Source organism: Melanostigma gelatinosum (assembly GCF_949748355.1).
Source record: "Melanostigma gelatinosum genome assembly, chromosome: 7".
NCBI lineage: Eukaryota > Metazoa > Chordata > Actinopteri > Perciformes > Zoarcidae > Melanostigma > Melanostigma gelatinosum.
The window spans coordinates 6944723-6971943 of record NC_136640.1 but is presented as its reverse complement, the minus strand read 5'-3'; the positions used below and the strand labels follow the sequence as shown (position 1 = coordinate 6971943).

Here is a 27221-nt window from a genome sequence, read left to right as displayed (position 1 = left end):
CTCATCAATAATGCAGCGGGCCTTTAAACGGCAGTTTGTCGCATATTGAGCGCTGCTGACTGAAATCAAGCCCGACACCTAAGAAGCTGTCAGGGGAGAGTGAAAGGGTGGCAGCGGGAGGAGGACGACGGCAAGGAGAACCGAGAAAAAATAGAGTAGAAAGACCTTTCTCCAACACATCTGATTCAGTGTGCAATAGACAGATAATAAATCAAACCAGTCTTAAATGTTATTAAAGCAGGAGCAACTTGAAAACAAAAAACAACTTCACAACACTTGAATCTATCCATCACTTTTATTATCAAAATGAAAAATACAGAGGACAAAAGCAGGTATTCTTGTGGCTAAATGGCTCTCCAAAAAAAAACGTAGACATCATTTTGACTCTATTTGTATCTTACCCAATAGTGACTGCAGTGATCCAATGACAAAACAACAAAACAAACAGGTTTCCATTCATTTCAGTCCACTGCCTTCAAACCATTCAACGAAAATGAAAAAGGGCTCTCTGACCGATCCAGCTGGACGCCTACAAAGAGTTTATTTTCCTGTGATCAGAGGATTTCTCAGCACGATGATGACAGAGTCCCCTCTGAGGAACATCTTAGAAATGTAGCGGTCCTTATTCACGGGCTTGGACTTCTTCTTTCCTTTCCCGCTCTTGGGAACTTCCGTCCACATCTCCTTCACATTCTCCAAGACCATGTTGCAGTGCCTGAAATGACATCATTGAAACATAGTAATATAGACTTTGAAAGAAAAACAAACAAACAATGGGCCTCCTGCATAAAACCCTCATACAGATGATTTAAGAGAAATGCACTTTGAAATGTTCTCTTAGGTAAATAACATTCTGACAGTCTCCATAGGGGACAAATTTGAGAATTATTGACTTAAGAATCATCATGGCGTGCCAATTTACTCAGAGGTTTTTAAGATTTTGAGCCATATTTTGGCACAGCACCGTGTACCGCTCAGTAGATATATTCTCAGACTTTGACAGCTGTCTCTGTGTCTTTAAGCCGGTCTCTGTTCAGTATCATCCTCTGATGCTTTAAACAGTGAAACATCATCTACTGTAGACTAGAACGTTGCTGACAACCATTAGTCCTTTAGAAAGATGCTTTATGCGTCTAACTTCATGTAAGGACCACTCCTTCTATTTGTCTGTCATAGTACAGCGCTGCTGAGCACAACGTTGGCAGCTTTACTATTAATATTTATTTCAACTACTGACAGTGCTTCGTGTTTTGCCTGCTGATTGGCGACAGCAGGAACCGAAAATGTGAAAGTCTTCGTTTTGCTCTTTGGTAACATTTTTGTGAATGAAACTTGCCCACACAGGGAGGTTTTTTTTCTACGCCGACATTAAGGTGATTTTAGCCAATTCACTGTAAGAACTAAGATGTATCTGCACCAGACTGAGCATTTAGAGATGTTTCTGGTTGAGCGGCATGTCCGCCAGCTGAGCCCCAGTAACCAGCATTTTAAATCCGTAATTACAAACCAGACTCTTTTCCATGGATTTTTTAAATGTTGAAAAATTTAAATGAACAAAACTTCTTATGAACAAGTGGGGTCCATCAGGCTTAAACAGGCAATTTATCTCAAGTTTATCCAGTTAAGAGCTGCAGGTGAATCGGACATGAAACACTTATTCAAGCAAAACTCACAGAAATAATGTTTAGGTTGAGAACAGGAAAATGTTTCAAGCTAATGGCAAGAAGATTCATTTCAAACAACAAGGACTCGGGATGGGACGATACACGACTTTATCATGAATCACAATTTAAAAAAAAAAAAAAAATAAAAAAAAAACTCACAATATGTTGATCGTGGTGAATTTCCATTTTTGGGAATATTGTCACTTGAGTCACTTAAAAAGCTGTCGAGCTCTCTTTCATGGTGGAGAATTAACAGAAATAGCGCCCGATTAAAAAAAATACAGGAATTATCATTCTGCAGTTATTTTGTTTAAATCCATTATTTATGCAGGAGGACCCGATGGATTACGATCATGGGGATTTTTCACTATTAAACGTCATATCATCCCATGCGTAACAAGGTCATTAGGGCTTTTTTCTTTACTTTCACTGTAGTTTTAAATTGTGGAGACAATTATCCAATATTAACTGTTCAAAATTTGTGCAGTCCTGATGGTGTTTGAGATGACTGAAAGTATCCGATTTATCACAACTACCATAACAACGTCTGGTTATTGGTAGCAAAAAATAAATAAATACAAAGCTAAATTAAATGAAACAACAGAAACGTAAAATATTACAAAACCATTTGATTACATATTCTACTAAACCAGTTAAATAAGTACCTGTCAAAGGCCTTCACTCTTCCGAGCAGCTTCTTGTTGTTGCGACAGTTAATGAGGACCTGAGTGTTGTTCTTCACCGACTGGGTGAGCACCGACAGAGGGCCGGTGTTGAACTCCTCTTCCTCCCGTTTCTGGAGCTCCTCGGGGGTCATCTCTGACTTGGGCTTTGTTAACAGACTCCTGAAAGAACAATTAAAATGTTGATTATAAATAGCAATGATCAGAACGGTAGGTAGCAGTAGAGTAAGTTTTTGTCTGACATAACACAAAAAAGCTGTATTTTGTAATAATAGTAGGCTTAATACACTATTCCTTCAGCCGACATCTTCTGTTACATTCTTTGGTTGTATAGATGTTTTACCATTTTCTTGGAATTAATTGCTTATTTTTTTTTCTTTATGTCTAACTGGTTGTGTGAATACTTGTAGAACAAAATAAAAACAAAGTATACGTATTAATTCAATTTTATACCACCAAGAATGTGTTGCCACAGGATGCCAGCCATCTAACACATATACAAACATTAATCAAATAGATTGTAGAGGAATTTCATCAGTTCGACACATTTAATACTGAGGATTTTAACTTACAGGGAAATATTCCAATAAAACAATTGAAATGTGAATCGTTTATTTCACCGTAATTGACTGTGGTTGGATATTTTCGTTAAATGGCAGTATATGGCGCAGGCATTAAAAGCAAGACGATTAACTTGACCTTATATAGACTCAAAATGAATTACAAGCTATAACAACAATCAAAATGCAAGACTACGCATGCTCAAACACTGCACCGTTTAGATTGGTTTTAGCAATTAGCTATGCTATCAATGCTATTGTGCGACTTCTGACTTCGCTAAGTTAACGTTACTTTTCTATTTTGAACCATAGAAGTTCAAAAAAACAGATTATGCATTAGATTTTATACTATATGAGTTACATAGTTGTAACATAGCTGGGCTGAAGTATACAAAGCATCAAAAATACATACAAAGGGGTTTTCAACTCGAGCTAACTGGCCTTGGCTCTTATAGCCGACTCTCTGAACTGCTAACATGCTTAGCATTTTAACTGTTAGCTTTTGGCGGCTGCGATTCAGATCTCCGGCTCTGAGACTGAAAATGACCACCATCAAAAAGACCGGTTGTTCATTACATATACTTACATGGTTGTTGATTTATGAAAACAGTCTTCTCAGATCGTATCCTGCTCGACTCCACCGGGTATCTTATCTTCGTATCCGCGACGATTCTGCTACACTCGCGTGGATCAGGCTACTTCCGGGTCAACTAGTACGCGCTTTAAAGTTTTGTAATAACTTCCGGGTTACTACAGTCCAATGAAAATGTTCACTCAAACCAATGTTTGAACACTTTATTACTGTACAATTTTGACGTACTTGTACTCTAGTATATACCTTTTATTTTACGTTATACTTTCATTTGAAAGTATTATATATAATATATAATATTTGTCTTGTACAATGTATTTCCAATGACAGTTAGTGATTTTGCTGACTAACTACAACATTAAAAGGCGTTAATGCATCAGTTATAATAACCATATATAATAAAACCGTAACGCAGGTCTATATTGTTACCCATAATGTGGAGACTACTTTTACATTTAGTGCGTTTAACTACCTTTTCCTCTACAGCTGGTGATAAGAGGGAGGGACTGTTCTGCAGAATTTGGTTGTCGATCAAAATGAGACCAAAGAGGAAGAGAAGATCATATCCGTACTATATTTTTTTAATATTATGAATATGTATTGTTCTTTTTTAGGATGTGGTATTCATATCATGCAGTACATAAACCACAAAGACCCTATACTGTTCAAGAAATTGTCACAGGAAAAGAGATGGCAGAGGGAGCAGCCAAAGTGATACACAGACCCAAACAGATAAGTCTTTGTTTTGCTATTTAACACAACAAGAACCAGGGGAAAGTGTGTGTGTGTGTGTGTGTGTGTGTGTGTGTGTGTGTGTGTGTGTGTGTGTGTGTGTGTGTGTGTGTGTGTGTGTGTGTGTGTGTGTGTGAGAGAGGGACATAGGCCACATTATCTACACAGCAGCAATAAGACATTGAGAGATTGGCTTTCTGGCATGAGACAGGCAGACGCCTGGGGGTGTATAACCCCCCCACCTTATTTCATTGGGTGGCAGATCTACCTGTGGAAGCCACTTGCAGAAGATAATGGCAACAGTGTGCTGTTGAGAAAGGTGAGTGTGTGGGATCGCTTTCCAGAGCTGTACTACATCTTTATGAAGCACCTGCACAAGTGTGGCACTGCCTGTATAGGATTGCAATAATCTTTTGCAGTTGACCAATTAAGAGAACAGAGATTATCACCATTAAAACAGATGGAGAAGAGGAGAATAATTGTATCACTCTGAAACAACAGAATAATGTGTAAGATTACATTCGTACTTTATTCACATGATTATGGTGAAATACATTGCTTTCTTGGGACTGTGATTTTGGGTTGGAATAGGGGAGAAATTGACTGGCTCTGTTTGATTCAGAATTTATTATTTTAGATGCACTTTGACACATTTCACTGTTTTCTTTTCTTTCTGTTGCAAAATAGTGAAGGTTTGAGCTGCTTATGGGTTCTGTGAAGAGGTAACATCACTACTAGAATAGACAATGATCTTCATATGAATATCGGTGTCTATTCTGTTTTGCAAAATATGTTTTGATAGAGAAAACAAATCCCGGAGAAAGAGCAAGTGTCCCCTGCACATGGCTCACAGAAAAGGCATCTGTTTTGGAATATGTAACTTTTTTGATTATTATCATTATTACATGGAATCTTACAAGGGAAGAATGAAATTATATATATATCAGATTGTAAAAATAAAAAATAAAGCCTTGCTCTCCCATAAACACTACCCTCCTTTCAACTCGTTTCAGTCCCTTAAATATTACAACTGTAAACTGTTTCACTTAATGGTGGCAGGATTTCAAGAAAGTGTGCTCAGTGAACACAATCAAGATCAGAAACCATGCTGAAAAAACCCTCTTATTTGTTATGTAACTTTCATGATCAGATAAGCATCAAATTGTCCCAATCCAACTGTCAAGTGACAGCATATATTAATATATCTGTATCAGCAGGGTGATTTATCTCTGTGGTTATCAGTGGAGTTGCCAAAAAAGGTGCTTATTTATTACAACAGCAAACATATCTTCTTACCCTGCCCCAGGGTATACAACTCATTTTAGCATTATAAACCTGTTGATTCACAGCTCTGTCCTCTGCTTTCTGCGACCACAATTACTCATGCAAGTAATGAAAATAGTACTATCTTCGCATCTATCTAGAGTGTGAGTTTGCCAACAGTGAAGTTACCTGATCCAGCCCAGTCTGCTTTAACCACAGGCGTCATGTGACTGGTCTTGGAGAGGTGACGGGCTTGGGTCTCTTGATATAAAGACTCTTTTGTCTCGCGGAGGCAGCCGTCCAGAAAGCTGCTCTAATCTGTATCCTCATACATCTATTTCCCTATGAATGTACATGTCAGGGAGACGAGATGTGAACAGTGATGCCAGCGGAACTGGAAATGTCAAGTGTTGAAGCTACGTCACAGTCTGCGCGCATGATATCTCCTCAAGGAAAGCTTCAGGTGCACATTTGAACTGTTGACATTAAAAAAAAGGCTCCCTCCTTCCCGCAACTTCACAAATGATGAGAAACATTTAATAACATCACAAATAAGAACAATCAACAACAGTCGATTTTAATGAGATGAAAAGAAAACACAATTAGAAATACATTAATTGTAATTATAATAGTAATGCCATTTTTTAGTATCAAAGTCGAAGAGAATAAATGCAATACATTTAAAGTGTATTTTTCACTTACTGCGTGTACTTTTCTATATTTTTGAAGGAGTTCACCTCAATGGAATAAAAATATATGTATTAGATCTTTGAATGAGTTTGTTGGAATTACATCAGACACCTCATTACGATCTCGGTCAACATGCTGGTAAATAAAAAAAGACAGAATGATCATTTTGTTTTTAATTTAATTTATTTCTAGAATGACATTTTGTGGAATTTTGTTGGTAAAGTCAGATGATGGCATTTGGCCAAAATCTGTGACATGCTGGCAAACATCACTCAATTTCTACTGGCAAGTGCATACATAGCCTATATATGTGGAAATAATTCATGAGATAAGTGGACAGCAGTGTTTACATGGATATAGTTTAAATTAACAGATGCAGACCAAGTGGCATTCAATACATTTAAAAAATGTTTAATTTGACTGTTTAAATTGATACACTGACGTTTTTTAAAACAACAAACCGATGCGCAAATATATTTTTTTTGCACAATTTTGGAAATGGCTTGTGTGCGAAGAAGTCTTTGTTAAAACTTCAGTGTGAGACTCACTGACTCATGTTGTTTATGCTTCAACTATTTTATGTTAATTTAACACAAATTGCACCACACGATAAAGGGAAAACATTTCAAATTTCAATCAAGATATGTCGCCGTAATACAAAGACATTCTTGGGGAAATATTGCGGGATATATTTCCTGAACCAGTCTTTTACAAACTCAATAAATTCCAATCTGCATGTACTCTTTTAAGTAAGATGCTCTGGCCTTTTATTTGCCAACTGTGTTAAACTAAACACAGACATCTTTAAACGGGCACGATTACTCTATTTGTCTATATTCCAAGACGAAGGAGGGCTTGAACTGATTTGAGGACAGTAATTTGGAAAGTCATTACAGAACCCCCCGAGGTCTGAGTGGCCGTTCTTGGATAGGAATTGTGCCGGAGACGTCTTGGACGCGGCGCACTCCTCTTGGCACGGACTAAACGTCGCAGGACACGGTATTTGGTGAGAGTAAAAGTAGCTGGCCTGTCCGGAGATCATGTTAAAAGAGTACGGATCCGACAGCGGCAGGGTGCATGCAGGGATGGATGTGGAATAAGCGGTGCAGGCGGTGCCAATCTGATGGTGTCGGGATTGCGCGCAACGGAGTCCGATGTAAGACATCTCCTGATGCGTCTGCACGAACCGCTCGGCGTCTGCAGCACTTGTTACACTCAATCGGGACCGCTGTGAAACCATCGATGTGGCGTGGTTTGGGAAGCGGGGGTGAGCACTCAGATAAGTCCCTGCGCCAAGGTGGGTGCGCACTGGTGCTTGGAGAGGCAGAAACGGCGGCACCGGCCAGTAAAATGAACCTGCTGCGGCCAAGGTCACGCTGGTTGCAGTGCTGGAGGACATCAGACGACCTCCTCCCCTCTTTAGCGCAAGCTTGGTTCTGGATCCAGCTGCGGCCCTGCGCCGGAGTTTCCCTGATGTGCCACCTATGAAGACGTCCTCACTGCAGGGGTCCAGCATCCAGTAGTTGCCTTTACCCGGGTCATCATAGTGGCGTGGCACTTTAACAAAACACTTATTCAGACTCAAGTTGTGCCTGATTGAGTTTTGCCACCCTTGCCTGTTCTGCCGGTAGTATGGGAAGTTGGCCATGATAAACTCATAGATGCCGTTGAGTGTGAGCCGTCGTTCCGGGCTCTGACGGATCGCCATCATGATGAGCGCGTTATAACTGAAAGGAGGTTTCTCAGGTTTTACGCTTTCTTCTACTCCCCCGCTTTTCTTTGATTCTACATTACTTCCTTCTCGTTTTCCATTTGAAGTCGCCGTTTTGTTTTCTGCTTTGGTGCGCAGTTTGGGGTTCTCGCAGTTATTTTCCGATTTTTCCTCCTGACTGGGTTTCTCTGGATGTGCGGAGCGCACTTTCTGGGACGGAGAAGGAGACTCTGCGTCACCGATCACTCCCTCTCGTCTCAACAACAGGCTGCTGATGCTGAATGAGGACTTGTGGAAAAAACGGTCTGAAGTTTTCAAGTCCTCCATGTCAAAGGTTGAAGTCACAACTAAAATTCACCAGAGGCGTCCGCTGAGCAGAGACGAGCGCGTCACTGAACCCACGGAGCGAAGATGCGCTGATTCAAAGTGGTGAAGAGCCAAAGACGCACTCAGACAGCGTGACAACAAATGCGTATGATCGCCGAAGCTGAGCACTATAACCCACAACAAGTAGAGCATTATTACTTTGAAGAAAGGGGACGTGCCAAAAGACGTTTGAGGAAAAGCTGTCAATCTGTGTGACTGATCGGTGAACTCTCGGGTTTAATTATATCACATCCGTGACTCATGAAACTCAACCCTCCCACACGCGCCTTGCCCTCTGGACTGGCCTCGTCGCTCTCTCGTTTTCTTGCTTCCTCTGCGCACCTTCGTTGACATTATTTGGCAAAATGCCTTTTTAAAAGTCTGTAATAGTATGAAGGTATATTTGTGTCTTTATTACGCAAACAAAAAAAAAAAGTTTTAAAAGCAAAAAAAAGTTTTAAAAGCAAAAAAAAAAGTTTTAAAAGCAAATATATAAACTGAGAATAATTTATTTGTTAGTTTTGCTTATGAAACTAGAATTTTTGGTTAAAAAAATAAAAGCTTTGGTTTAGAATCCAAAAGCTTTGAAACCAAAGCTTTGAAACCAAAAGCTTTGGAACCAAAAGTTTTGAAGCCAAAAGCTTTGGAACCAAAAGTTTTGAAGCCAAAAGCTGAGTTGGGTGTAGTGGGCGGGGCATACGCTGCTGAATGTATCAGGAGTTTCTATTGAGAGACGCAAACAGGAAGTTCTCTGTAGCATAGGCCGTCTCATTTCGGAGACCGCTCGGTCCAGCCTTCGTGGTCCTCAAAGCACACGGCCGACGTGGACCGCGAAGGCTGGGTCCCCCGAAGGATGCAGTTGCTGGATTGGGACATAGGCAGTGTTTACAGTGGAAGCAGATACAGAGAGCCAAGTCAAACCGACCAATAGAAACTCCTGGCACATTCAGAAGCGTATGCCCCGCCCACTACACCCAACTCAGCTTTTGGCTTCAAAGCTTTGGTTTCAAAACTTTTTGATTCAAAACCAAAGCTTTTATTTTTTTAACCAAAAATTCTAGTTTCATAAGCAAAACTAACAAATAAATTATTCTCAGTTCATATATTTGCTGTTAAAACTTCTTTTTTTTGCTTTTAAAACTTTTTTTTTGTTTGCGTAATAAAGACACAAATATACCTTCATATAATAGGCCTAAACCAACAGAGTGAAACGCAAGAACAGATGCATGTTGGGTATTTACCTTTTGAAAAATTGGACAAGCTGGTATGTTTTGCCTGTTATTGCGAAATAAAAAGCTGTCCCAATATTGTGAAATAAGAAAAATGCATCTGTCAGCAGCTCTTATTTTGAAATCACTTGGTTAACCTCTCCAATAAACTTGTTTCTACTATGAATTAATTGGGATTTTCCATAAGAATGCAGGCAAAGTGAATTCATAATTGAAATGAGTGTTTGTGTGAAAGGAAGAGAGAGAGGCATGTTTTTTTCTCTTATATCAAGACAATGATGCATCCCATCATATATGAATGAGGCATGTTAAGAGAGCAATGTCTTCCTGAAGGGGCAGTTAATAAATGAATAAAAAGACAGTTCATGACACACTCAGTGGCACTACAGTACACACTTTACACTTAGGTAGCTGGGAGTGTCAAGAGTACAACACTCCTGCCTATAATACCACACTTTATCTCATAAAGGATCGAGCCAGAAGAGAGTGAAACATGTCCTGGGGAGGAGTCTTGTGTGTGACATGGCCATCAGAGCTCTCTCACACATTTATTGTCACCTGAACACACTACATTTGCTCCCTAATGCCGAAGCTTAATGTCTTCCCTTCCATCACCAGTGAGACAGTTGAGAGAAGAAATCAAGCATTGCATTAGACTGTGAGTAAATAGCTCATCCAACCACATTTAACGTGAATCTTTTTGTGCACTTTTTTGGACATTATACACAAATGAACGTGAGACAAACTTTTCACAATTTTTTCCTTGAAGGATACGCCACTAGTAAAGACCAGCACATGCTCTGAAAGAAGCAGAGGCATAAAAGGTAAACTTCGGAAGCTTTATGCTAAATTCAGAAAGGCATAAATAGGCATTTTGATTAACATGTTTTTATTAAAGTCCCTTTTCTTGAAAATTGTAGATTGTTTTCAATTCTGAATGCTCACAGATGGAATTAGTCCATTCATTTTCTTTTTATGTAAAAAAATATAAAGCTATTCAAAATTAAGTAAACCATGACATATCAAAAAAGATCACCCCACTTTAACCACTAATTTATGCACAATATTTCTATCAAGATGATGACTAATACAGGGCGATTCTGATCAAATCCACTGTTCGGCGCGGTCTTTCACAGTTCACATGCCAGACATCAGACATGACGACCGGAGCTGCACATAAAATCTGTTACCATTATACCTTCTCTTAGTCTATTTGATTGGGGCCTCCCTCCCTAATCCCTGCGTTGCACAAGTGAGCACTTGTTGGGAATGTTTCAGGCACTGCAGAAAGCGCACATTGTTGTCTCGACACTTGTAATCCCCTCGGTTGTTCTTCTCAGTTTAATATTTGATTTCAGGTTGTTTACAGTGATTTTTGCAGTGGCACCCTGAGGACATTTGCAAGAAAACACGGTGCTTGCAAAGACACATTTGCAGGCAGTTGAGTACATTTTATCATTATCTAAATGAATTCTGTTTAGAGGACTCCTGTGACCCAAATAGTGAAACCCAAGCAGCAAGCGCCACTCTGTGGCTAACGGTGTCCTCTGTGTTAATGGATGAATGCAAAGAGAAATTTTACTTGTGTGAGGACACAAGTAAAATATAATGAATCAAACAGTCAGAATATTGCTGATAACACAGTATTTATTAATATAATAGTAGCACAGGTTAAGTCCATGTGAATGTTTAGCTTACACCACTTGACCATTAATAACAATACCATGCAGATAATTCAAAAGTAAAATGCAGTGCCAAACATATTAATGTTGCACTTATGTAACACAAAATTAGCATGGTGACGAATTGAAAGAATGTAATCAAATTAAAAAGTAAGAGCTTCTGGGACAGTTACTCAACATGTGAATTAAACTGCATTGACTTTCATGCATTTTGCACTGGTGGACAGCTGAAGCCTACTGGTCTCACCCCAAATGACAGCCATGATAAAAAAAACATGTTAAAAGAAAAAATTGATTGGATCATTGTAGTGTTCAATCGAGTCATCCTGTCACTTTGTACATTTCAAATCTGGGGTTTAAAATTGAACTGGTGACGGTTTGTGTGTCAAAGCTTTTTTTTCTGTCTTTCATGAAAACCATCATGATCTGTAGCATTATGTGCCCCTCAGCTGTGGTAGAGCAGCATACAGTTTACCTCCTGGACATTCTGTCTGTCCCAGATCTCTGTGCCCGACCAGGGTAAACTTTGGGTTTAAAAAGCCCTGAGAAACGGCAGACTGCAGCAGGCGTTTGACAGACGACATTGCCTCTGTGCTCGGCATGTCAACTGAAATGAAAAGATGTAGCATTATCATATCTGACTTCTAACACCATTCGGAAGGTTTGCATGCGATGTGATGCGCTTCTTATTGTTGCACAATAAAAAAAAAGAGTTAATGAGTGCAGCTACCTTTGAAATTGCCCATGAAGGCAATCCCCAGTGACTCATGATTGTGGTGTTTGGCATGTGCCCCTACCACACCCCAGCCGCGGCCCTCATACACTGTTCCGTCTCCTCCGACAAGAAAACTGAAACACAGAGTATGGTTGAGGATCCTATAGCATTGAAAAGTATCAGAAACCTATTAGAAGGGATACATGACTAAATTCCCTCCAGTAGGCCTACGCCCACGTCCTATACACACAATATTAACATCACTCGAAAAATGGCGTTCACCTGGACTGTTTGAGGTACTCACTTATATCCGATGTCGTCGAATTGTCTTTCCGTCATATGCGTTCTCTGAATGCTGACCAGGCGGTTCATGCACTCTTTCTGGTCTTTGCAACTTGGGTTGGCGGTGTGGTGTATGACAACTTTCTGGGCAGGGTCTTTCAAGGCCTCTCTGCTTTTCGGGGCAACTGCTCCCCACTGCTGCCTGGAAACAATGGTCACTGAAAAGCAATTACAGTCTAGTCATAATTGATCACTTGGCTTATGCCATAAAATGTTATCAAGATTTTCAAGTGTAAAATATGTAGTGTAAAGGCTGTTTTGTCGTCATACCTGTTTGGGCCATACCTCCGTACTCAGATGCTTATGAATGCAGCGGGCCGTGCAGCTGCCTTATGAAGGAGCCCGTCTCAGGAGGTGTGGTCACGGGAAGTACACCTTCCTCCATCCTCCGTGTCGATGTGTCAGCGCACAAGTTATATGTCTCAACTGGTCATGTTGACTGAGAAATAATCTACAGTTACCCAACAGGTTTTGTGGAATATACGCGATTGTAAAAGAAGGAAGTGGAATCGACACGGTCGATACTCCACGTGGAGACAGGAAAACCCTGTCCGTTTCTTTACCGTAAACGAGGCACGACTGCTTCAAGTTTTAATTAAGAGGAAACCAGTCGTTTTACATTTTCCAGCTGTGTGCGTTTACAGTGGGAGGAAACAGGAAGTGGTATAATCCTGACATTAAGTAGTCACACCGAAGATGGCCATTAAAAGCCCATGCTGCCAAAATCATGGGTGTGTCTGCTAACCCTTTAAGCAGTGGCGGCTGGTGGAAAATGTTCTAGCTAGGGCCATCCTATCAGCAAACATCCCAGTATGATTTAATGCAAAACAATTAAAGTATCAAACACGCATTACTACTTTGCAGTTAAATATTTAACATTTATTCCAACACGAAAAAAAGCAGTAAATAACTTAACTTAACTTATATAATACAATATAATATCATATAACATGTTCATTTATTGAGATGCCCCTATGGACCTTGTTATAGGAGGTAAAGATCAGGAGAAGTAAACATGAAGTGTAATTATGAATACTGATGTTAAATTAAGCTATGATGAGTTTTCACTGTTAATTTAACATCTCTATTACATGTCGATGCCTCCATGACCAAGTTAAGCAGATGAGACTGAGGACAGCTATGTCGAATAAAATATCTGTGTGTCAAAAGACATGTGTGTCCTGGTGTTCTCATGTTTCCTTACCTCCTCATCCCTCACTCCCGTAACTGTCCGTGCTGGATCCGTCCCCGTTGTTTTAAAAAGCTAAATAAATGATTAGCATGACGTCATCCAGCTAGCCAAACCTGTCTGGTGTACAGCTCGTGAAGCTTCGCATGTACTGCTTCCCTTTCCTGCGAGTCTGCTGTCTGATTGTGAGGTCAGGCTGATCTGATATCAGCTCTTTGGCTGCAGAATCTCCTCAAAGTTCTCCTCTCAAACGGGTCTTGGAGGAGGAGTGCTCGCGCTGGCGCTCGCCTGTAGAGACTTCTCCTGACGAGAACGCGCAGCGAGGGGGGCAAAATATTTTTGGCCCCACACTGAATCTATTTGACGGCGCTGATTGGCTAAATTGCATGTCACTCATTCATATCTTCAATCAGCAATTGGCTAAACTGCTTCGTTAGACCCGCCTCTTTTGGGCAAAAACGATTTGGCCCCCCTAGCTGCACGTTCTACATGTCGTGCACACAGGCGGAGAGGACGAGCAGGAAAAGCATATATTTTGCGCAGATATCACATTTTACACATATTACTGGGTACATTCCACAGTTCAAAAACACAAATATTGACAATTTGTATAATTTATTATTATTATAATAATTTTTTTTTTGTGTGGCTCAAGGTGGGGCCATGCCCTATTGCCCTCTATTGACCAGCCGCCACTGCCTTTAAGTATTTGTAACAAGTTGTCATTTAATACTCATACATTCAATTTCCTCACTGATCACACAAAGCTAGTAAACGTTTTCAGAGACAAACAACATTAAAACTGCATGTCATGCATTATGTGTTTAAATGACAATGATGTTACCTCAGCCTTCATACTGTGAGACTGGAAGAACACTGCCTCCTTGTGACCGCATCTGGGTGGACATGGTTGGACACACGTTCTGAGAAACGAATACAAACACTCCGAGTATTTAATGAAAACTTGTTACAAATACTTAATGTATTATTTACATGAGCAGACAAACCCATGAATACAATTAGCTCACTATTATTTATATTTGCTGTACAGTCGCCTATTATATTATTCATATTCATGATAATAGAAAATTAAAACCAAAGTTAATTTCAGTATGAAATTAAATTTATTGATGCAAAACCACAAGGAAAAGACCATGTAACAAACACCAATAATACATACTCTGAGGTGGTACTGGCTTATTGTCCCAGCCATTAGCTTTATTCATGTTTTCAATGATGTCTTTAACCCAAACATCACCGGCCATGTTCTGACAATATTTCTGTAAGTTTACCTCGCTGGATGTTTGTCTCTCTTCACCAGCGACACATTTACGTCACCACGTTCCCGTCTTTAACCGGGCAGGTAACCATCCTTTAGGACTTGACCCCCGATTTGTGTAACGAGGCGTTGTGACATTAAGCGGCTGTGTTTGTATTCGTTTCCAACAATGTGTGTCCAACCATGTCCACCCAGATGCGGTCACAAGGAGGCAGTGTTCTTCCAGTCTCACAGTGTGAAGGCTGAGGTAACATCATTGTCATTTCAACACATAATGCATGACATGTAGTTTTAATGTTGTTTGTCTCTGAAAACGTTTACTAGCTTTGTGTGGTCAGTGAGGAAACACCTTTTCCTGTTGTCTATACATCTTTTTTTGATTTTACAATCTGAGGAGACGACCTAATACTTGATTATGTTTCTCATGACAGGATGCTATGAGACTGTACTACGTCTGCACGGCCCCTCACTGTGGACACAGATGGACAGAGTAAAGCCAGCGATAATGACGAGGTCGAACATTTTCGTCTGCGGTATTGCTGTTCGCAAAAAGCTGCAGCTCAGATGGAGTTCTTTCTTTACTATTACTGTGCAGTTTTTTGTCAAATAGCAGAGCTGCTGATTTTTGTAGCCCCTGAAATGATCTTTGTTTGATTGCTTGCAGTTAGTCAGACACCATCTTGTGAATATAATGTATTAATACTGTTTTTAACAGCAGTTGTCATTTTCAAATGTGTTTTGTTTGATTAAACGAATCAGTTGTTTCAAATGTCTCCGAGTATTTAATGAAAACTTGTTACAAATACTTAATGTATTATTTACATCAGCAGACAAACCCATGAATACAATTTTCTCACTCTTATTTCTATTTGCCGTACAGTCGCCTATTATATTATTCATATTCATGGTAATAGAAAATTAAAACCAAAGTTCATTTCAGTATGAAATTAAATTTATTGATGCAAAACCACAAGGAAAAGACCATGTAACAAACACCAATAATACATACTCTGAGGTGGTACTGGCTTATTGTCCCAGCCATTAGCTTTATTCATGTTTTCAATGAAACGGTCCAAAAACGTCATACAATTCAAAATGGCCGACTTCCTGTTTGGTTTAGTGAAAAATTCCAAGAGGATTTGCTGTACATCCTATCACGTTCCACATACCAACCAAATTTCATACAGCTAGGTGAAACCCAATGTTGGGGCTACTCAATAGGGGGCGCTATCAAGCCAATATTTCATACCGCAGCTGGACACCCCAATCAGACAGCAATTTTCGCAAATTGTGGCTTGCGTGCAAAATTTCGAAAACTTTCCAGTGTCCCAAGCACCTCCTTTTTGCAAGCAGCATTGATCAGGCCCTCGCAACTTCACGCACGTCGAGTGTACTGGCAGGACTCTGGTTGACGCAGCCATGCATTTCTGTGACCATCATGCACAGCGCCTGGAAATTGCAAAAACGACACGAGAAATTCATACAAAATTCAAAATGGCTGACTTCTGGTTGGGTTTAGAGCCTAGACCCCTCAGACTGTTTTTGAAGTTTACATGTGATACATCTGCTTACCAAATTGTATACATCTAGGTGAAACGTACTGCGAGAGCTGCATCGTCTAAATATTGTAAGGGGTGCTATCGAGCCGACTTCCACTCTGAAGCATTAAAACCATATTACATAACTACATTTTGGGCTTTAAATGTGAATGCCAAGTTTGCTTATGTTTCTAGCATTTTTAGCCACAAGCAAGTAAAAACGTTGGGCGTCGTGTAATATGTAATAGATCCTGTTGAGGACTGTGTGTGAGTGTTATATGTGTGTTAAAGTCAGTGTGTGTGTGTGTGTGTGTGTGTGTGTGTGTGTGTGTGTGCGTGCGTGTGTGTGCGCAAGATTGGGGGGACAACGGAGAGAGGGAGGGAGTAAGATGGCGGACGTAGTTGCGAAAGTGATTCCACAGAAGTGAAGATATGAATAAAAATATCTTATCTTTTCTAAAACAGGCCATTTCTGTGGAATGAATGATTCACATGTTGTAACACACACCCACCCACACACACACACACACACACACACACACACACACACACACACACACACACACACACGCACACACACACGTATCGGCTTGCCCCACATGCAGCAGCTAACGCCTTGAGTTCAGCAGCCTGTGCAGATGGAGGAGCATACAAAGGTTCAATAACAATTAAAGCTGCGAGCAGCGATGTGCGGGCCCTCGCACCTTCCCGCGTCTCGGGGGTAATGGCGGGACGCCGACAGAAGCGGCCATAAATATCTGCGACCATCAGACAGCGTATCCAAAAGTTAGACGTATTTTTAATGCTTGGACTGTGAGATGCTGGAAATTATGTAGTGCAAATATTCCACCAGTTCCGCCATTCCATCAAACGTAAAGCTTTGAGTAACTTTTAATTGCAAAGGTCTTCAGATTATACTGACCAAATTTGAAAAGGACCTGACAAAGTCTCTAGGAGGAGTTCGTTAAAGTATAGCGACTAGAAATCAAGAGAAAATTCACACAAAAATGAAAATCGCCAACTTCCTGTTAATTTTAGAGCATTATCCCAAGACACTTTTTTTTAAGTCTTCATGTGATACATGTTCCAACCAAATTTCATACATGTAGCTCAAATGTAGTGCTGGGGCACTGGTATATATGTGTATATGTATGTATATATATGTATACCACTCTGATTCAAGGGCATATACCACTAATATGAACTTTCAAGCGACACCTGTGTTGTGGAAGATTTCTATGTTCATCGGGAGAAGAGAGTTTTGTTCACAAATTAACAAACAAGTCTTGACAAGATTCAAAGTTGTCTTTGTCCGTTCATTTGCTTGCAAGAGTCATGAGTCATGACACGTTTCAACCAACAAGTTCCTCATTACTGCATAGTTTCAACGTGCACGTATGTTTTGGGTTCACGACAAGTGTGCCGTTGGAAAAGTACTGGCATCGGTACCTCCCTCTGAACAAGGGTGTCTGCACCAATAAAACTCTTCACCAGACGAACAACTTCAGCTTTTCTGTTCGTCTTTACACCATTTGCAGCATTCCTCTGCAAGACAGCAGCAGGTAAGAAGCTCTTTGCTCCTAAGTTAGATTGGTTGTCGGGTTTCATGCCAGAATTTGCAAAAATATATTCATATTTAAAGGACTAGCAAATAATTCTTATACATTTTGCATAGGAGTATTAGCATGCATTTGCTTTGGTGAGAGAAATGCACTGAAATCGAGATGGGAAGAGCAAAATGTAACTTATTGCTGAAATGACTTCCGAAATATTTTGAAGATTTTCTTTTTTACTAATCATTGATTTATAGTAAACTGCATCAGTTACATGTGACCACATAATCTTGTGTTTAACTGCCTTTCTATTTTATATTACAAGTCTACATAATTGCAGCTTGTAGACAGTTAAATCACTGATATTATGTTGTAACCATAAAAATATTGTACTCATTGAATTCTTGTTTTTGTTTTTACAGACATCAGAAGTTTTAGTCATGGCGTGTGAACCAGGTCGAGACATGTTTGGTCCATCAGGTAAAAAAAAGAAAAAGCATTTTAAACATTGCTATGATGCAGGGCCATAATACCAACATGTGCCAGCTTTACATAGCATCGTGTTGTTATGTTTGCCATAGTTAAATTCACCTCTATTGTGGAATTGATTGATTGGTGGCTTTGTGAGAATTATTATTCCATGAACATGTAATGGTTGCAGTTGGAGTACATCACCTAAAACTCTTTAAATACAACTAGTTCTCAATAATAACATGAATTGTACGATTCATTCTAATTAACAGTGTCTATGCCCACACCCCAATTACTTTAATACTGTCTTTAACTGATTTTGTCAACAACATTTCCACTCACAAAGGAGTTAGTTTGTTGCTTTTTGTGACACAAACTAGGCATTACAACATTGTTAACTCCTTGCTCTTATTATCATGATGTCGCCCATTCTAGGCACTGTAGCTTTCACGGCCAAGCTGAAGGTGGATGACAGCTACCCCAGTTACGCTGGAACCCTGAAGTTTACCAATTTACTGGTCAACGAGGGAGGAGGCTACTGTCCTAAGACAGGCGTCTTCACCTGCCCCGTGGATGGCTTCTATTACTTCGCCCTGCATATGTCTGTGTATGGACGCGGACAGGGCGCTATCTCCAAAAATGGAGAGAAAGTAGTGTCTCTGTATCAGACCTCTCTGCCTGATAAGCGCAGCCAAGTGGCCAGTATGAGCAGTGTGATCAAACTGTCCGAAAACGACGAGGTCTCTGTGAATATCTGGGGGCCGGGCAGAAACGATATCTTTGCAACTGTAGACAATGACACTGTGTTTACTGGTTTCCGTTTGGGTTAAAGACATCATTGAAAACATGAATAAAGCTAATGGCTGGGACAATAAGCCAGCACCACCTCAGAGTATGTATTATTGGTGTTTGTTACATGGTCTTTTCCTTGTGGTTTTGCATCAATAAATTTAATTTCTGAACTGAACTTTGGTTTTAATTTTCTATTACCATGAATATGAATAATATAATAGGCGACTGTACGGCAAATAGAAATAAGAGTGAGAAAATTGTATTCATGGGTTTGTCTGCTCATGTATATAATACATTAAGTATTTGTAACAAGTTTTCATTAAATACTCGGAGACATTTGAAACAACTGATTCGTTTAATCAAACAAAACACATTTGAAAATGACAACTGCTATTAAAAAACAGTATTAATACATTATATTCACAAGATGGTGTCTGACTAACTGCAAGCAATCAAACAAAGATCATTTCAGGGGCTACAAAAATCAGCAGCTCTGCTATTTGACAAAAAACTGCACAGTAATAGTAAAGAAAGAACTCCATCTGAGCTGCAGCTTTTTGCGAACAGCAATACCGCAGACGAAAATGTTCGACCTCGTCATTATCGCTGGCTTTACTCTGTCCATCTGTGTCCACAGTGAGGGGCCGTGCAGACGTAGTACAGTCTCATAGCATCCTGTCATGAGAAACATAATCAAGTATTAGGTCGTCTCCTCAGATTGTAAAATCAAAAAAAGATGTATAGACAACAGGAAAAGGTGTTTCCTCACTGACCACACAAAGCTAGTAAACGTTTTCAGAGACAAACAACATTAAAACTGCATGTCATGCATTATGTGTTGAAATGACAATGATGTTACCTCAGCCTTCATACTGTGAGACTGGAAGAACACTGCCTCCTTGTGACCGCATCTGGGTGGACATGGTTGGACACACATTGTTGGAAACGAATACAAACACAGCCGCTTAATGTCACAACGCCTCGTTACACAAATCGGGGGTCAAGTCCTAAAGGATGGTTACCTGCCCGGTTAAAGACGGGAACGTGGTGACGTAAATGTGTCGCTGGTGAAGAGAGTCAAACATCCAGCGAGGTAAACTTACAGAAATATTGTCAGAACATGGCCGGTGAAAAAGGGCAAAACTCCCAGTAAATATTCAGGATGTAGTGAGAATGAGGACTCTAATGAGAAACCAGTTTTACTCAGTTTCTGTAGTGGGATTGTTTGTTCGCACATTAGGCATGACGACGTTTATCAAAGCGTGTTGCAGGGAATGTAGGAGACAAGGTTTCACACAAAAAAAACAATAAAACAAAGCTGTGCCGAAGGTGCAGAAATGAACCAATACTGGATGTTGCACCGTACTAACAACACAATAAATATTCACTTTAAAAAAAGATATGAACAATTAGGGCTCTCCAGAGAGAATGGGTGAGGTCGACTCATTCTGGTGAAACTTACTTGGGACAGGGGTGGTCCTCTGTCCTGGGAAGTGTTGGATCCTGAGATACATCAGCAATGATTTGTGTCAACTCACTAGAGAAAGAGAAAAGCAAGATGCCGGATGACGAACCAACAATCAGCCTTCAAGTGACAGATTACACACGTAAAATGTGCAATGAAATGTTTTAGTATCTTGGGCGTTACAAACGTTGCTCTGTTACAAATATTTATCCGTATGTGTTGTCACTCAATATTCATTGACATAATTGTAAAAGTCATTCCTGCAGTCTGGATGGGCACAAATAAAATTGAGGGATTCTCTTTAACTGACTTTCAGAAGATCCCATTAAATGTCAGGACTAGCGTGCCCAGAAAGTGTCTGGAGAACGCATTCAACTTGATTTTTCATACCATTTTTGTGTTGGTTAAGGGCTAAAAGGATGTAGTGGATGCACAACAAGCAGAACCCACCACACACAAACTCAATATTTTAAGCCTATTTCTCATAGACAGACAGAAAACGGTGCTTTGTTGAACAGGTAACAACACCCAGAAGTGATGTCACAGGGTCCTGTGTACACCTGTACGTCATTCCAGCAGCGTGAGATGTTAAACCAACAGGTCAGCAAAAACAAGACTTTCAGAGATGAAACTGCAGTGAGAACAGCAGCGTGGCATATTCGCCAATTTCCAGCGAAAATCAAGTTCTTAGAAACTCGTTTAGCACTTTGTTTTCTGTTACTTACTCGACCTCGTGGGTGATCTTGTTGACATAGATGCAGCTGTTGTCTGCTTCTTGTTGGTAGTCACAGTTCCTGCACTGTGTGTGTTGAGTTCAATAAAGAGAGAGACAGGACATTCAGCAGCTTATTACATGGTAACAGTGGACATTTCAGCTCATTGCTTTCCTGCACCTCTGTAAAAGCAGCAACAGACGTTTTACACTGTATATATAGGCCTCAGTATATCAGTATTAGCGTTGGAGTGATCCCTCGTGCATTGCACTGAGACACTACATTTCACTGATTTTGTCTGTGGGACCTTAACTGTGAACCAGATACTTACCGCATAGAGCAGGATACGGTTCTCCTTGTCTTCTTTCGGGTACAACATGTTGTTACTGGAAAACAAACAGGCGCGGTTTCTTCATTAGAACAACGTTGTGTTCCGTGCATTTAGCTTTGACACGCTTGTGTAACTTATCTATCCTCTAATTGGCCGCAAACTCACCATTCTTGACAAAACCGGATCCCAACAAATCCTGGTTCGTATGTTCCGGTTTCCAAATCCATTGGAAAACCTATATGTTGAAGTTAAACGTGACAAATAATAAATGTGCGACGCTCTTTCAGATCCTTCACTTCTTTCACCGCCGCTTCCTTCCACTGGTTTGAAAACAGACCGTCTGCGCATGCGTGTACTATGAAATGTATGACTTCTGAGACAGCGCCCCCCGGTGTGGGGAAGACTGAAAAAAGAAGCTTCGAGGGACTCTTATTGTTGTCTTCTTGTCATCATCAAAACTCCCATAACCGTAGCTCCTATTGCTCCGATATTAATAATTGAGGGGAAGAATGAGTTGAAGAACAGATCCTGTAAAAATTGTGTCTGTAGTGTAAAAAATGTGGCTTAACTGGCGATCTAGAAATGGGGTAGAAAGTTGGTTTTCCTCTCAATTAACGGCTTCTGTGTCTACTACTTCTTCTAATTACAAATACTTCGATGACAACTTCTACTACTACTGCTACTACAAATATCACTACTGCTACAACTAGTACTTATTCAAATGCTACTCATACTTATACTGCGAATAATACTTCTACTACTACTACAACAAATATCACCACTGCTGGAATTCGTTTAAGCTACAGAAACCGTTCGAATATCAAAATGTTCAGCTCTTTCAGGAGAGGGGTGATATGACTTCATATTTGTAATCTTTCAACTTTTAGAATTATTCAGCTTTTTGCAATTTGTTTTAAATTGGATATCTATTTTCAGCAATGTTTTTGAGATTCATTTCAGCATTCCAACGCATTTTCAGCAGGAAATTCATTTTCTAGTTTCTATTTGCCGTACAGTCGCCTATTATATTATTCATATTCATGGTAATAGAAAATTAAAACCAAAGTTCATTTCAGTATGAAATTAAATTTATTGATGCAAAACCACAAGGAAAAGACCATGTAACAAACACCAATAATACATACTCTGAGGTGGTGCTGGCTTATTGTCCCAGCCATTAGCTTTATTCATGTTTTCAATGATGTCTTTAACCCAAACGGAAACCAGTAAACACAGTGTCATTGTCTACAGTTGCAAAGATATCGTTTCTGCCCGGCCCCCAGATATTCACAGAGACCTCGTCGTTTTTGCACAGTTTGATCACACTGCTCATACTGGCCACTTGGCTGCACTTATCAGGCAGAGAGGTCTGATACAGAGACACTACTTTCTCTCCATTTTTGGAGATAGCGCCCTGTCCGCGTCCATACACAGACATATGCAGGGCGAAGTAATAGAAGCCATCCACGGGGCAGGTGAAGACGCCTGTCTTAGGACAGTAGCCTCCTCCCTCGTTGACCAGTAAATTGGTCAACTTCAGGGTTCCAGCGTAACTGGGGTAGCTGTCATCCACCTTCAGCTTGGCCGTGAAAGCTACAGTGCCTAGAATGGGCGACATCATGATAATAAGAGCAAGGAGTTAACAATGTTGTAATGCCTAGTTTGTGTCACAAAAAGCAACAAACTAACTCCTTTGTGAGTGGAAATGTTGTTGACAAAATCAGTTAAAGACAGTATTAAAGTAATTGGGGTGTGGGCATAGACACTGTTAATTAGAATGAATCGTACAATTCATGTTATTATTGAGAACTAGTTGTACTTAAAGAGTTGTAGGTGATGTACTCCAACTGCAACCATTACATGTTCATGGAATAATAATTCTCACAAAGCCACCAATCAATCAATTCCACAATAGAGGTGAATTTAACTATGGCAAACATAACAACACGATGCTATGTAAAGCTGGCACATATTGGTATTATGGCCCTGCATCATAGCAATGTTTAAAATGCTTTTTCTTTTTTTTACCTGATGGACAAAACTTGTCTCCTCGACCTGGTTCACACGCCATGACTAAAACTTCTGATGTCTGTAAAAACAAAAACAAGAATTCAATGAGTACAATATTTTTATGGTTACAACATAATATCACTGATTTAACTGTCTACAAGCTGCAATTCTGTAGACTTGTAACATACAATAGAAAGGCAGTTAAACACAAGATTATGTGGTCACATGTAACTGATGCAGTTTACTATAAATCAATGATTCGTAAAAAAGAAAATCTTCGAAGAAAGAAAATATTTCGGAAGTAATTTCAGTAATACGTTTTGCGCCTATGCAAAATGTATAAGAATTATTTGCTAGTCCTTTAAATATGAATATATTTTTGCAAATTCTGGCATGAAACCCAACAACCAATCTAACTTAGGAGCAAAGAGCTTCTTACCTGCTGCTGTCTTGCAGAGGAATGCTGCAAATGTAAAGACGAACAGAGGAGCCGAAGTTGTTTGTCTGGTCTATAGTTACAACCTGTTCATTTAGCTTGAAAAATGACAAGTATTCTTTGTGGAAATGTTTGCTTATTTTAAATGAAGGATCACCTCTTGCTTAATTGTTCTATAAATACAAAGCAACATAAAATATGAAATGCAGGCATACTGGAATCTGAGTAACTTTATTAGACAGCTGTAATAAAAATACAGGAACTTATTTTACTGGTGCAGAGACATGTCATCAGCTGGAAAACAGGTCGAGGAGAGTGAGGTTGTGTTTCTGGTTTGCAGAACGTCTCATGCGGAGGCAACATGCTAAGAGGTTATGGAAAGATTCAGGTTTTTAAAACAAGCTGTGATAATTACAATATATTAGAGCCTGACTGCAATGAGTAATAACACACTTCTTATTTTTGGTCAGGTTTGACATTGAGGAAGGAAGGAAGTGGCATTGGTGCAATAACAGACCGTAGAATGAGAGCAGGCTTGGTACAACAACATCAGGAGCTGCAGGTCAATTTGACAACAGAAGACTCATGTGGTGTAAATACTGTCCAGTGAGGAATGCTTTTGTAGGTATGATAGGTGGTTGATTCAGAATCAGTTCAACAATCGTGAAAATGACACTTAGCACTGACAGCTGGGTCATCAAGTTTCATCGTCTGTCAAATTCGTCAAACTCTTGCTTGTCCTCAGCAATAATAGACTTCCTGTTTTCAAAGGGGGAGTTTTTAGACGTATTCAGAATATCACATTTTACACAACTGGATTTTACAGAGTTGTGTATGTGATGTGTTACTGACCATGATTTATATGTAATATCTAAACTTGATTTTTTTCCCCCTAACTTTTCTTTAAATTAATATCATATTATTCAATAATAATATCATAAAACAATTAAATCGTAAAATCAATATTAATCTTCTGTAACACAAGTGGCGGGATAAGAGAGAATTAGTGAGTAAACCTAAGCCAGAGGGGGGATTACAAGCAGAGTTAAGAAATAAACACAAACTCACAAAACTGGTGATCAGTTATGCCTCCGGGTTAGGAGGGCTTACTTAGCTCCATTTTTTGATCTATATATATATATTTTTTCAAAATGCTCTGGGCAAGTAAGCTTTTGTTCAAAAACAAGTGTTGTTGTTTACAGTGATGCATGTTTGACAGGTTATGTATTGCGCATAATGTATACATGATGAGAATCAAATTCAGCTATATGGTGATCATTTTGCATGGAATATGTTACACAGCTAAACACCTTTCAGAAAGATTTCAAGCACCTCTATCTGTCTCAGTTGCCCTAAATGAAACCCGACAAAGACATTATCTTCTGCTGCAATGATCTCATGACGTCAGGAACAAAACTCTTTCATTAGGTTTGGCTAAAACAGCGACACACTGAGCCGTGAAATTCAGGATCAACACCTGCACTGTCTCGTTACACTGATGTTACGCATGAAAGGTGCAGAGTTTCTGGCTCGCAGAGCTCTGCTCTCTAATAAAGTTTGGAGACGTTTTGTGTCCAATCTATTTCTTTCTGTCTGTTAGTTTAACACCATCCATTTGTTTGGTACTATGAATCAATCGGTCTGAATCAGTTGTTCTTGTCATGCATGGTGGAAGATGACAGACCCAGCATACAGATGCAAACCATTTCTTGTAACATCTGCCCTTCCTCACCCGCCCACTGGCTGCTGACACTGAGTTTTCTGCTCCTGCTCCTGCTGAACAAGTCACACATAGCTGCAACTAATCTGCAATGAGCTTATACTGTGGAGAGCAGCTCACAGTTACTGTCGTCTCTGCAAGGTTAGATCAGGTAAGACACCGGTTCTGTCTCCTGGAGCTCATTTTGGGAGCGAAGATTGGACTGGAAATTTGCCCAGACCTATACAATAGCTTACACCTTCCAAAATTTCAAATGGTGTAGAATGTGGTTCTTAATAAAAGCTGCATTCGACTCGGCTGACAAATATATATTTCGATTTTGTGCAACTTAAATATGTAAACATGTGGCCATTTCATGCAGAACTAATTTGCAGGAAATTGATGATCTTCTACATTTCAAATAGAGAGTTTGTTGTGCGAATTTCCAATGTTTAAAGCAGAATATATATATATAGATAATAATTAATAAATAAATAAAAATATACATATATTACATGACCATTATTTGGAAGATGCTTTTAGAATTTTCTTCACTCATCTGCAGGAGCAGGACATCCTTCATGCTGCATAGCCCCGTCACCACCATGTTACATAGCCGACTGAATTAGCCTACAGAGAGGATTACACACGGCTGTTAGCAGCGCTCTGTCTGTTAGCCATGAGTGAGAGAGTGAGAGAGAGAGAGAGTGAGAGAGAGAGAGCGAGAGAGAGAGAGAGAGAGAGAGAGAGAGAGAGACAGGATGGGGAAGAAATAGAAAGGAGCACATAAAAAACGAGCCCAATTCGTCCTTGTTCATTTTTTGAGCATTTATGTTCCTCCCTGAGTGAATTTAGCTTTGATCAATGGTGGGGTCATGTGCCATCTGTGTGCCCTTTATATGCTTCTTCAGAGATGCAACAGCGACCCAGTGTGCCAACTCATCAAAGGGGGCCGTCAAGCTTGGCTGACGTCACCCATCCAGCCTCTGTAATCGAAAGAGACGTTAATCCTGCTCCTCTCCAAAGCCTGGCAGTTGGGTGGGGTGGGACAGGGAGGGATATTGAGCGGGACATGAGGAAGGAATTTGGAGACGGGGGACACAGGAACACATGTAGGCTTTCGGAAAGCAGGCAAACTCAGCACGGAGCTGGACAAGTGAAATCAGGCACACAACCACGTCCTGATCCTCTGCTTAACTTCCGGGACATCTGAGGGTTCGGGACACCCCCCCCCCCCCGCACCCCCACCCCTCTACCCACCCATCCAGGCTTCGCCCTGGAGGCCAAAAGCCTCGCTGAGGCCTCTGCGGAGGGGGAATGCTGTGGGAGCTGCTCACCTCCTTCTGCACCCCGTCTAGTGTCACCTGTACTTATTGTGGAGGAGACAGGCGTCACCACCGTGGAGCTGTGCCAAGATGGAGAAGACATCTGCCTGACTGCAAGTGAGGGGTAAGAGGCTGCTGAAATGTGTGTGTGTGTGTATTTCAGGAACACATTTTATTCACACGAGCAAGAA

General features: G+C 40.2%; 5 protein-coding genes across 5 annotated transcripts; 1 reads left to right on the top strand and 4 right to left on the bottom strand.

Moving 5' to 3' along the window:
* Positions 1-276: 276 nt before the first annotated feature.
* On the bottom strand, positions 277-3627 carry snrpd2 (small nuclear ribonucleoprotein D2 polypeptide). The gene is made up of 3 exons (XM_079272350.1): positions 3494-3627; positions 2330-2509; positions 277-715 (listed from the first exon to the last, which is right to left on the bottom strand). Coding segments are annotated over exons 1-3 (357 nt in total). The 5' UTR covers positions 3496-3627; the 3' UTR covers positions 277-540.
* A 3380-nt stretch (positions 3628-7007) lies between these two features.
* On the bottom strand, positions 7008-8222 carry foxg1c (forkhead box G1c; the record flags this gene model as incomplete). Its single annotated transcript, XM_079272398.1, has 1 exon — positions 7008-8222. One exon carries the CDS (start codon positions 8220-8222, stop codon positions 7008-7010), a length of 1215 nt encoding a protein of 404 aa, XP_079128524.1.
* A 2979-nt stretch (positions 8223-11201) lies between these two features.
* Positions 11202-12519, bottom strand: pglyrp5 (peptidoglycan recognition protein 5). The gene is made up of 4 exons (XM_079272654.1): positions 12500-12519; positions 12192-12387; positions 11903-12021; positions 11202-11779 (listed from the first exon to the last, which is right to left on the bottom strand). Exons 1-4 carry the CDS (start codon positions 12510-12512, stop codon positions 11607-11609), a joined length of 501 nt encoding a protein of 166 aa, XP_079128780.1. The 5' UTR covers positions 12513-12519; the 3' UTR covers positions 11202-11606.
* Positions 12520-17660: 5141 nt separating this feature from the next.
* Positions 17661-19226, top strand: LOC306780115 (complement C1q and tumor necrosis factor-related protein 9B-like). Its single transcript, XM_079272323.1, has 3 exons — positions 17661-17797; positions 18211-18268; positions 18695-19226. The coding sequence occupies exons 2-3, from the start codon at positions 18229-18231 to the stop codon at positions 19087-19089; spliced, it is 435 nt and encodes a 144-aa protein (XP_079128449.1). The 5' UTR covers positions 17661-17797; positions 18211-18228; the 3' UTR covers positions 19090-19226.
* A 172-nt stretch (positions 19227-19398) lies between these two features.
* On the bottom strand, positions 19399-21869 carry polr2i (RNA polymerase II subunit I). Its single transcript, XM_079271751.1, has 6 exons — positions 21726-21869; positions 21561-21615; positions 21242-21315; positions 20514-20588; positions 19911-19962; positions 19399-19726 (listed from the first exon to the last, which is right to left on the bottom strand). The coding sequence occupies exons 1-6, from the start codon at positions 21785-21787 to the stop codon at positions 19664-19666; spliced, it is 381 nt and encodes a 126-aa protein (XP_079127877.1). The 5' UTR covers positions 21788-21869; the 3' UTR covers positions 19399-19663.
* Between the last annotated feature and the right edge of the window lie 5352 nt (positions 21870-27221).